A 12894-nucleotide genomic window follows, 5' to 3' on the forward strand; every position below is an offset into this window, starting at 1 on the left:
ATCCTTGAGTAAGAATAGCATTAGATAGCATACTTAACATTCATTCATTTATTGCCCTATTCATATGCTCCACAACACCATTTTGGGCAAGATTACATGGTGTAGTGAGTTCTTTATTTATGCCACATGCTTCACAAAAAATTTTGAACTCATCAAAGACTTAATTATCCACCATCATTGATTCTAAGACACTTATGTCTCTTGCTGGTCTAATTTTCTACAAAGTCAAAAAATTTTGTAAACAAGATAAAGCATCATCTTGCCTACCCATAGTGAAAGCCTAAATTTTTCTAGTTGCATTGTCAATGAATGCGATAATATAGAATGTCCCTCTTATAACATTTATAGGCATAGGCCTACATAATTTCTATGCACTAAGTCAAGAAGAACACTCCTTTTCCTATTTAAGTTTTTCATATGGATGAATGACATGATTTCCATATATTCAATGCTCACAAACAAGAAGATTGGAAAAATCAAGAGAGGGCAAGTGAGCAAATGAGATAGCATTTCCATTCTTTTTTTGGACATATATCCCCACTAGCAATGCCACAAATATACATTTGGATGCTCAATTACTAGAACTACATGATTTTTGTCAGAAGATACATAAAAGGATATAAAGTGCCACAATTGGCTTTTTTACCACAGTAACAAATTATCCCTTGTGGACTTTCCATGTGATCGACTCCCAAAAATAGTAGAGTATCCCAACTCATCCAATTAACCAATAGATATTAAGCACATACAAAGCTTGGGCACATGACATACATTTTGAAGAGAAAAGTAACACCATTTTGAAAGGCAAACTTCACATTACTTGCACCAACTATATCACATACATAGTTATTACAAAGATGGACTAATCCACACCTACTATTCTCATATCAATAGAACCACTTCTTATGGGGGCTCACATGAAAAGTTGCACTAGAATGAAATATCCAATCTAGAGCCAATTGCCTATCTATTACAACTAGCAAATGTGCAAGAAGTATATAATTGAATAGCACTTTAGCATCATCATTATATATATTCACTATATTGATTTCTTCAATCGTTACCTTTCTTCCCATCAACATCCTTATCCTCCTTCTTCTTATCTTTTTTCTCTTTCTTCCATTGTAACTATCCTTCTTAATATGACATAATTTACTACAATGGAAACCTTCAATGTCTTTCTTGGACCTAGATTTGTAGTGTGACCATCCACGGTCTTGGTTCTTGCCTTTATATTATCTTTTGCCTCTTTTTTTCTAAGTTGCCAATGCTTACCATTTCTACCTTAGTCCATGAATTTCTTGTGTATCTCTTCAACATTAAGGTGCCCACAATATCATCAAACTTTAAGTGACCATATGGAGTTGAATTATTGATGGCTATTCTAAAAGTGACCCATCATGCAAGCAAGGAACATAGCAAAAATATTACATTAACCTCTTAAAACTTCAACTTTTGAGAGTATTTGCACGATTTCAAGAGACTATTTTCACTTTGTGAAAAAGTATCAAAGGTATGAGAAGAGGCATTCTAACTTGGCCCAATTGAGCAACAAACTTCTATGCCATTGAGATGTTGCATCTATTGCACCATTTCCGTGCACCCCATGGCATGAGGCTTGTTAAGGCTATACTCAGCAACTGTAGTTGCACAAGCATAGGAGAGTGCATCAGCGTTTTTCAGCAACACCTTTTGCACAAAACATATTGAAATTTTGATACAAGCTAGAAACCCTAGATTGAGGGGTTGGGTGAGATGAGGGCCATGTAGGTTTACATCAATAGTGAGAAGTTTTAATGATTTTCAACTTCATCAAAGAGCTTGTGAGTGTGGGGGAAAGAGTGGAGTGGCATATTCCAACTACAAAGAGAGGTTCCAAAGTATAAAGTACTTAAATTACATAAAGAAATCTTGTGTATACATCTTACATAGAGTACTTAGTATGAACTAGACTTGTTCTTCCCAATGCATTCATCTCTTATAAGCATCAAGTGCCTTGACATGCATGCCATATTGTCAAGATGCAGTTTATCTCTAATCATGAACATGATCCATCAACTACAATCATATACTTATAGGTGCACAAGGGTTGTGCAAGATCCTGTAGCATGGGCAATAGGGTGAGGATCATGTTCTTTCTCAAGCTTTACTCATCAAACATTTTGTGAGAGAGTATGTGATGAGTTTATTCAGTCTTCAATTCTTAAGAGATGAGAAGAGAGTAAATATGTTGGTGGGTGTGTGTGTGTGTGTGTGTGTGTGTGTGTGTGTGTGTGTGTGTGTGTGTGTGTGTGTGTGTGTGTGTGTGTGCGCACTCATATAATTATGTATTTATAATATGGCATCTTGTCCATATTTATAATATGCATATTTAAGTTTACTCATAATTATTGAGACCAAATACTTGTCAAGTGCGTTAAATGATCGCATTTTATCCGTCTCATATAATATTTATGTACATGCTATTATTCTTTTGAGTTGATATGAAGGTTTGCTGGTGTATTTAAGCATGTGAATAGATGCTTGAGGGAACTATCCATGTAAATGTCTTAAAGAAGGAAATAGCTTCATCCACACCTAGAACAAGAGTAGAGAAGGCTATAGTGAGGGTGTGTGGGGGATCTTCATCATGCTGCCACATGTTAGGGTCGTCTTTAAGGAGGATGAGGTTTTCATTTCTCTACAAGGTGAGCAACATGTATGCGCCCATGATTGGAGCATCCTTGTTTGCACTTCACACAATGGCACCTAGAATAAGGGTACTTGCCCCCCTTCATGTAGATGGAAAGGATGAATGTCAATGATGATGAGGAATAAGAGGGCAAGGAGAGGAAACACAAGCAATACAATAGCCTACTTTCAACCATGTATTGATACATGATGGGAAAGGCACTTGACCCTAGATAATGCAAGTCTAACAACCATTTTTCCATTGACTCAACAATGGCAAAGTGGGATTGCTTTAGGCTATAATTTTGATGGAGCTACCACATCAACTGATCAATTGAAATGGAGTCAAGGAACAAACCATTGATGCCAAGGAGGAAAATATAGAAAAAGGGGATGAGGATGGCCCTCATGATGTTCTATTTCATGTGTCAAAAGGCCAATTTGGAGTAATAGGGATCTTTATGGAAGATCATAAAAATGATATTTTCTTACATGACTGCCATGTGTGCCTACAAATGCAAAAGAGCCACCTTATATTTGTTAAATTATAGCATGGGAAACCTATGTAAACAAGGGTGCATGATGGAAGGTGAGCTGTGAATGGACTGAAGGGCAAGGGAAACCCTAACCCTAGTCCACAGTGTGAGGCTATATAAACATGGCCAAAGGTCACTCTTAGTAGATGATAGAGTGTACCAATTGTACCTTGAGCAACTTAATAAGTAAGATCTTATTCTTCCACTTGAGCTCTCTTCTTCCTCTTGTGCACATATCTCCATGTTGCCACTCTAATATTCCAACATGGTATTAGAGCAGCCTAAGGGCACATGAGAAGTTTATTTCTCAACCATATCCCTTAATCTCCATAGGCAATCTAGACTTGCAAACCTTGGAGGAGTTAGTGTGGCCAAAGGAGAGCTTGCTTTCTTTTGGATACTTTTTCCTCTGCTTGGGGTGCAGCTACTCATCACCTCTCTAGTCAACATTGTGCATGTAGGAGCTTAGGATTACCATTCATTCTAGAAAATGTGTAAATTTGGATAGCATGGATTTCATCATGTTTCCATGGGCTACAAGGGGTGAAATCATTCATCCTCCCACCATGAGGCTTTGTTAGGCCCCCAAGTGGGCTATCTAACCCTAAAAGAGTTTCCCAAAATTCCTCCTCTCCTGGCCACTGTGGGCAAAACCCTAACAACCATCTCGTGTGGCAACCACTCGGCAACCATAGCCAAAAAGCCTAAAGCTTGTGATTCTAATAACTAATTTGGCAAGATTGAAGTTCATTGCAAATCTGGAGGCTCAATATTCAAAGCTTCTTGCCTCGAAGGTCTCTCAATCCAACATTCAATTGGACTCCAGCACAAGCATTTCATGAAGCTTGGATATTAGTATTTCTAAACACTATTGATAAAACTACTAATCATTTCTTGTTGGTTAATCTCAATAGTTTGAAGGTTTTTAGGTCCTAATCATATTCATTACATGCATAACTATCATAATCTTACTTGACTATTGTAAGGCTATGTGTCAAATATAACCACATAGACCATTTTCATATCTTCATCTAATCTTATTTGGTTGATTATACATTAGTTATTTTCAGCCTACTATTTATTTAGCTTTAAACATTGTTTCATTTTCTTCTGCTCTTATTGCCTACCTTGTAAAGGATTAGACATTGCCATTGCCTTATGCAGTCATAAGACCTTCCTATCATGCCATATGTTGATGTAAAGCCTCAAATATGCAAGTTTGATGGAAGAGACTTTCACCAATGGCAGGTATTAGTGAAATATAAAATGATGGAGAGGGGTTACTGGTCCTTCATCAAAGGGACCAATGCCATTGACCCATCCAACCCTATAGATGTCAAAGATGATGAAAGAGCCCAAGCCATCATAATGTTGCACCTGGATAAATCCTTAATCCACCACATTGATCAACTTGCAACTACAAAAGAAGTGGGATGAGCTTGAGAAATTGTATGGCGCAAGAGGAAACAACTCCAAAATATTCCTCAAAATAAAGTTCTTCTTGGAATGCAAGGAGAAAACTTGGGAAAGTTCATTTCCCACTTGAAGGGACTAATGGCCCAATTGGCTTCAATCCAAGCTCTAGTTGCTGAAGAAAATGCCATTGCAATACTTTTAAAAGTTATAAGAAAAGTATTTTCAACTCTTGTCACTACCCTAAAAAATGTACCAAATCCTACTTTTGAAGGTGTAATTCAGTCTTGCCTAGATGAGGAGAAAAGAAATCAAATGGAAGCCAAAACAAGCTGAGCATCCACCTCAGCAACCTGTGATCAACTCTTAGTCCATACTATTTCTACTAAATGTTCCTTTTGCAACAAAAAGGGACATATTCTAAGAAACTACTAGAAAAAATATCCCAAAAAGATGAAGTGCAAAAAATGTAAGCAAACAAAACATGTCACCAGTAATGGTCCTAACTCTTTTGAAGTAGAAAAAGAATTGTAGGCCAAGTACATCTCCAAAGCATCTAATGGCTACCTTTTTTAGTCTCTATTGTATCATCTTTCCACAGACATCCTTGTAGCCTACTTTACAAGGGCATCCCAGTGATTCATTGAGGGGGGGGGGGGGACCATTTACATGCTATGTAATCCAATGCCACCTTGGCATTGAGGGGGGTATTAAATTATAGTATGGGAATCCTATGTAAACATGGGTGCATGATGGAAAGCGTGGTGTGAATGGACTAAAGGGCAAGGGAAACCCTAACCCTAGCCCACATGGATGCTATATAAACATGGCCAAAGGTCACTCTCTGTAGATGAGAGAGTGTACCAATCGTACCTTGAGCAACTTGATAAGCAAGATCTTATTCTTATACTTGAGCTCTCTTTTCCCTCTTGTGCACACATCTCCATGTTGCTATGCCACACACTTTAAAAAAACCTCCCTATTATATTGTGGCATGTTATAACAAGGATTCATGGGGCTACCTTGCAACTAAGTCTACTACATTAAATTGAATATGTATATAGATAGTAAATTCAACAAGATGATGATGAGGTCTTATGCTATAGAGAAGGATCCAAGAAGGTTGATATCACAAGGGGAAATACTAAAATAGAATGGGACATCACATGTTAGACCTACCCACCTCTCAATATTTCAAAGTGTGCATCATCATAAGGATGAGCCGCTATGTGCATTGCTTTTGGCATGGAAAAGTAGTGCAACATTGTCTTTTTGCCTATTCCAATTTATCTGAATTCAGCATCAACATTTGGTTCAAAACTAAATTGGAAAAGTATTGCATGTTGAGACAGAAAATATAGAGGACTTAGAGAAATAGATAAGATTAGAAGTCCCAATAGAGACAAGAATCTAAGTACAAGAGTTGATTAGACTCAAACAAAGAGTACAAGTGAAAGACATCTCCAAGTTCTAACATGTGGGTAGATGGAAAAGTGAAGCATGGAAAGCTAAGGTCTGAAGGACAAGGAATGCAGAAGAAGTGGAAAAAGCTTTGTAATTTGCTACTTTTTGAGGTTTAAATCAGGCTATGAGCATCAAACATTTGTATTAGTAGCTTGAAGGAGACTGCAATTTTATTCCAAGTATTGATGGTTATGAGAGTGAGCAACCATGCTATTTGAAAGAGCCATTTTTTGTGACACTAGGAGAGGTGCTTTTTTTAAAGGGATAATTTGTTGAAGAAGAAGAGGGGGATTGGGAAAATAAGAAGTGTAGGTCTTCTTTCATTTGGGCCAGAGGCAACGGGCTTCAAAAGGGCTCCATCTTCAGACAAGGGCTTAACAACAAGTGTACCACCAAGAACTTTGATTTCCAACTTGATACACATCAAGATTTGTAGTAGATATGGCATTATGAAAAGAGAAGCTTCGACAGAGCGAGTTGATTTAGAGGTTGGAGATTAAGAAGAGATGATAAGAGAAATGAATAGTGAACATAGATGACCACAAATACTCTCAATAAAAACATTGGGGGAAACCTTTAATTCACAATGTGATTGAGAGAACTAAAACTATAAAGGAGGAACCTTCCCTTAACTGTAAAATTTGTATCTTGTGTGAGGTGAGAGAAGGGTCACACGCAAGTGTGTGGGGACTTGTTGTGTTGGTCAAGGTGTTCAAAAATTTGGAAGCAAAAGTTACAAAGTGTTGTAGCAAATTTCAATGAGGTATGATAACTTTATGCAATTGTTTTTTCTCGAAGTTTGTGTTTTTTGAACATTGTGCAAGGTGTTAGATGCTCTACCTGCCTGGTATGTATTTTCAATGTCTTTAAAGCTACAAAAGAAGCATTGTTGTTTGTTCGTGCTGGTGTTTTGGTTGTGTGGTGGTTGTCCAAAATTGAAAATTTTCATTTTGAGTTATACATCAACAAAGCCAATTCTCTAACCAACACTCCTTGACATCTCGTTTTTAGGTTGTGTGAGAGGCTTATCTTCACATACTGCTCGCTAAACATCGTTTGCTCATCATCACTTCTTAGAAAGATGTCATAGTAGGATTTCAACTTGTATATCCATTCTTCAACTTCCAAAGGATACAATAATTGGTCATTATACTTTGAAGGCTAGTTGTCATTCTAAGTGGCTGATCACATTGACTACCTAGTTGACCTCCATTGTTTGAAAAATTTATTCCCAATGATGACTAAAATGAATATTGAAATCTCCTCTTAGGTAATGGACCTCTTTGACTTTGAGAATTCAAGCCATTAACACTTCCAAAATGGTCATCACCTCTTTTAAGATAGCTCATCAACCTCATGTTGACTGCTTGGGATTCCTCTTCATCCTATAATGCCTTGAAAGTTTGAACTCATTACCGAAGTGAAACCCTTGCATCCATACTTGTTTATGCCATTTCTCTATTTTCTTTGCCTCCCATTTGAAATCCCACCCATTATGCTATTTGGGATGAATGTTGAGCATTGGATTCCACAAGCTTACGAGTGGTTAAGTTGATTAGATTGCCTAGCAACACCATTAGATCCATTTTTGTAGCTAGTTTACTGTGCCTTAATGCATGACAAGTTTCATGTTCACATATTGTAGTGTTGAGTGCACTAAGTTCACCTTGAATTTGAGGGTCTTCAAGATCCATGAACATTGATTTCAATTAGATAATCTCTAATTTTCTTAGTAATATACTCTTGGACCTTATTTTTTACTTTATGCCCTATCATCATGGTGTAGTCCTCTTATACCACCTATTATTAAAATTGCAATAACTTGCACTAGTTACATCCAAACTTTCTAATTTTAATCAAAGCTTACAATCCTGATCTAGACTACAAAAAAGCACCTGCTCTTGCTAATAGGGTTAATAGATTAAAAAACAGATAGTTAATGTATTATCCACTATCCATCACTGCCTTGTTTAAGCCTATAAATGCCTTATATGACAAAATTTGAGCCTCTTAAATATTGTGGTAATCATGTAAGACCTATAAATACCCTATAAGACCTTCAATTACCCATGAGAACCTATGAAATTAATGTAGCATCTACAAATGTCATGTTCATGCTTATATGGTAAATCCCTATATGAACTTGTAATATTCTAAATCTTTATAAGAATGTCTTCAATTTTAGTCCTCCATATGTATTTACCTATGTAAGGGATAAAATGGTAGGCGAGGGCATCTATATAGCCTTCAAATCACTAGGGGATGTGCAAAGTCCCACCTGGGTCAAATTATATGCCATTTGAATCCTTCAATTAGTGAGGGAGGGCCACCTCTCTTTTGTCCCACTATCTCCCTTGGAATTGGTCTTTTTTCTTTTTTCTTGATGGATATTTGATTTCTCTTTGGATTCTAAAGCTAAACATCGCATACTAAGAATAGGAGTATGGAATGCATGAAATCGAAAGAGCTTCCATCTTTCAAATAAGATGGATTGGAACCTGAAGATTGAACATGGATACCTCAAGAAGATGAGTGAACTCACTATTTTACTTACTTAAGCTCTTTTCATTGATGATTCAATCAAAGGGGAACCATTCAATGGTTAGAGGTCATGAAAATCCATAAGCATGAATTTTAATGGACTCATAAGCATGAAAGATTTTCACTATGAGTGGATATGGTTGTATAAAATCAATTATTTCAATAACAAACTGATTCTTTCAATGCAAGGATCAAAGATAGAGACTAAATGATGATTTATAATTTCTATTAAATAAGTGGGTTCAAGCTCAACAATTGTATTTCGAGATATTAAGAGAAAATACAAAGAAATATCTCTCTAATGGGATAGGTAGAAGCTTGCAAATATCAAATGCCTTATATCCCTTAATCCTTCAACCATGGGGCTTCAATGGTAGCTAAAATACAACCTTCCAATGCTCTTCACTATGTTTGAATATTCCATTATGAAAGAAAGGGCTAAAATCAAGCTTTGCCACAAACCTTATGCAATATCGATTGAAAGATGTCTTCCATCTTCTCAATCTTGATGCTTACTTCAAGATCCTTAATGAAGAAGTGAAGCTATATGGATGAGGCCTTCTTGAAAGCTTTAAAAGCTTAATGGAAGAATCAATGGTTGCCCCTACTATCCATTAGGGTTTTTGAAAGAAGAAATGCCAAGAAGAGAGAGGATCAAAGCTTCAATATTGATCAAGAAGATTGCCAATATGGAGTAGTATGCTATAGCAACTAGTTCATTGATGATTTGCAAATGAAGAACTAAAAATAGTGTGCATATAGGCACATAGGCTAGAGAGAGAGAGAGAGAGAAGAAGAAGAAGAAGGAGATAAAGTAGAGAAATGAGAAAAAGGAGAGAGGGAGAGAGAAAAGTCACAACACACGCACACGCAATGTTGGCTATAATCTATTGATGGTAGGGCTAAATAGAGTCTAGGGGTAATAACTTAGACATAATCATTGTTTGGGGGGGGGGGGGGGGGGGCACATAAGTTAGTTAAGCAGGGAGGTAGTAAATGTTGACACCACATGCCAAAGGGTAGCTAGGCTATATCCATGCATTAGCACTATTAGCACTATAGATTTGCATTAAGAAGATCTCTCTCCTCCTCTCTCATGACATATACTTATGGTTTTTTAGACTAGGTTGAATGTTTGAGGGAAATCCACAAGTATATTTTAGTGGAGGGTCAATAATTATATGATGTGCATGGTTCTCTTTTAAAATTTTTGAAATAATAATGTTGATATTCCTATCAAGGAGTATTTACATGTGCATCTTGGTAGATGCTACTAGGGGGTCCATAAACTACCCACCAAAAACTTAAATATACACTCACTTGGGAGGGTAAAATTTAAAAAGAGGCCTTTCTTCAGTAACTTAAAACTCACTTTAAGGACATCTTATTCTTCAACCTTTTCACTATTGCCAAGGTTTCCCTTATTATTTTGCCACACAAAACTTAAGGGTTAAGTCTAACCCCCTTTGCCATTAACACTATGTTTCTATTGTTCCACAAAGCTCGAAGAGTGACAACTCTAATGATGAACCATAGCTTTATGATTTCTTCATCGATAGAGCCTAAGTCTCCAAAGAGTGCATCCTTCATTCTAATATTTGCATTTAGTCCTGCAATAGCAACCCATGATTTGATTGTTTTCCACTTTGCTTGGGTTGTACCCCCAAAATGCATGAATGATTGACTTATATGCCTTGAAGCACACATTTGGCATGTTTGTGGCATGTGTGTGGTTTCCTTTGTTCAGTCCCTATGTTCTTGGTGGAGAACTTCCAAAGTAGGGTATTTAGTTTGTATGAGGGTGTGCATGGTTTAAGGAAGAGATGTAAGGTAGAGAAAGGATGTGTGGAGTGTCCTTTGCAATTGTCTCTTTATGAATATAAGAAGATCCTCATGGATACAAGAGATACTCTAAATGCCCAAAATTGTTACTATCATCGGTGCAAAGCACCAGCAAAATCTAGGTGCTAAGTGACTAGTTACTTGTTAATACACACTTGGTTTGCATTTGCAAAAATGGACAAATTTGTCATAGTTGTTTTGTCTAAGCTTAAGCGCTAAGCGCTAAATAAGAGCCTCAAAGTCCCTTTTGAAGTTAATACCTTCTATTAGTATATTTGACATACACAACCCTCTAGGTGCAAACGTGCAAGTATAGTTACAAGTTACATGTGAAAATCCTCTTACGCTTTTGTGATGCTAAACGTTCCCACCAACACCCCTGACCCCTCTAATCATATTCGTTCAGCACCTGGAAATTGCACAACGGAAGTATATTATACTGTATAGCAAAAGGTAGCATAGTCTTCCATCATCTAAGTACACATACTGTACGACACAAAAAGTCACTCACTCACTCACTCACACACACACACACACTCTCTCTCTCTCTCTCTCTCTCTCTCTCTCTCTCTCTCTCTCTCTCTCTACAGTCAAGATTTAGGTGCTAGCACTTCATGTTTCGTAACAGAATTGGTTAGTTTAGTCTCAGAAGATTTCTTTGCAACATCAGATACAATGATTGAATCTAACATTCATGAAATTAATTAAGACTCGTATAAGAGCAGCATGAAAACAGAGGTGACTTCAAAAAGCGCCACCCAAGTCTCCTCTAGGCTTCTATGTACGTCTGATCAATGAAGGCTTGATCGGCTGCTCGCGAGAGAGAGAGAGAGAGAGAGAGAGAGAGAGAGAGAGAGAGAGAGAGAGAGAGAGATTCTAACACAGACTCAGAAGAGAGTAGCCTCGAGCTTGACATAAGGCTGAATCAGGGGTTATGTTGATTGAGTGCTTTGATCACCTTTGCCTAACCTTGTTTTTAAGGCGAAATTCGAGAGTAGAAGTTGTGCCTTCTTGTACGAGGAGCCTGCAAGTATATATTACGCCTTCTGTACAAAGAAAGTAAAAGGGGATGGATGGCCTGATCAATACTCCATTGATGATGTTGCAGCCTCCCTTCTTATCTGAGCATTCATCTTGGAGATGAAGGCCTCTATCCGTTTCCGCAAATCGTCATCGCTGAGTTCGTCTGCGTGCGAGGGATCAAACTGTGTGCGAGCAGAGTAACCATAGTTGGGACTGCAGGGACTTGATGGGGAGGAAGGTGATGACGGTATAGAAAATGTGTCTGATGTTGCTGCTGATGATGATGGTGATGAGGATGCCGATGATGTGTATGAGGCTGATGCTAGGCATGATGACGTGGAGCCATGGCGAATTGCATGCTTTCTGTTTGGTGACATGGAAGAGGAATCAATGGATTTAGCCCTGCGGACACATTTGGCAGCCTGTTTCTGGCCGGAAGGGCTTGCAGGCTGAGAGTGCCAAGATCTCTGTGCAGGATCAGAGGCAGCCGTAGCCCGAGCATCATCGCCATCATTATCATCACAATCATCATTCTCTGTTCTTTTCTCATGGACCTCCACAGGTTCCTCCTTCTCTAGTTCTTTGCGGGCAATTGCCTGCAATTGAACCACTGCTGGCCTCTTGCAGACCTTTTGGGGGGGCGCAAGATTTGCATAGAGCTCCGAGCCTGCAGAAGAGGGGCCCTTGAAGCTGCTGCCGGAGGTGAGGGTGAGGGTGGCGATGATGCAGTTGAGGATGACGAAGAGGCAAGGGGGGGTGATCCAGCTCAGGAGGGAGCGCCACACATGGGGAAATAGGGAGACGAGGACAGCGGATCGAACGGACGGAAGGATGGATTGGAGAGGTGACCCGGGAAGCAGGTAGAGGGCAGCGATTGCGGACATCAAAGAGGCCAGTGTGATGATGCAGCAGGAATTGACGATGATCATGGCGCTGGAATAGGACTGAGGTCGACTGCAGAAGATCAAGCGAAGGATGCGCATGAGCGAGGGGGCGGCCATGGCGGAGGGAGGGTGAGAGAGAGAGAGGAGGGGAAGGAGTGAGGGGATACAAGAGGCGAAGGTCCGGGTATGGCGACTGTATTACTGTGTGCGCTGAGGATGCAGGGACACATAAAGAAGAGAGGGTGGCGCGGGACAGAGAGAGGGAGAGAGACGTTGGAGGAGAGACTTATGAACGTTTTGCTCCCTCTCCGCTAGACTCGGCTGGCCTTTATACCCGCCATGCAGCCGCCACGTCACCTCCCTTCAAGCTCAGGTGAGTCCGAAAGAAACCATAAGTAAGGCCTAAGCCACGCGTGACAATACTTCTCTCTCTTCTACAGGGGTGGTGGGCCATGGCTATCCTCTCGTTCTTCCACAACGCTCCATCTCTCTCCCTCTACAATCATGGGTCCCACCAAAGC

The 12894-nt window shown here is 39.0% G+C and overlaps 1 protein-coding gene across 1 annotated transcript; it reads right to left on the minus strand.

Moving 5' to 3' along the window:
• Positions 1–11116: 11116 nt before the first annotated feature.
• Positions 11117–12657, minus strand: LOC148040017 (uncharacterized). Its single transcript, XM_087665993.1, has one exon. It carries the CDS (start codon positions 12488–12490, stop codon positions 11549–11551), a length of 942 nt encoding a protein of 313 aa, XP_087522119.1. The 5' UTR covers positions 12491–12657; the 3' UTR covers positions 11117–11548.
• Between the last annotated feature and the right edge of the window lie 237 nt (positions 12658–12894).

Source organism: Lygodium microphyllum, chromosome 2 (genome assembly GCF_053477565.2).
Source record: "Lygodium microphyllum isolate KBCC chromosome 2, Lygodium_microphyllum_v1.1.10, whole genome shotgun sequence".
NCBI lineage: Eukaryota > Viridiplantae > Streptophyta > Polypodiopsida > Schizaeales > Lygodiaceae > Lygodium > Lygodium microphyllum.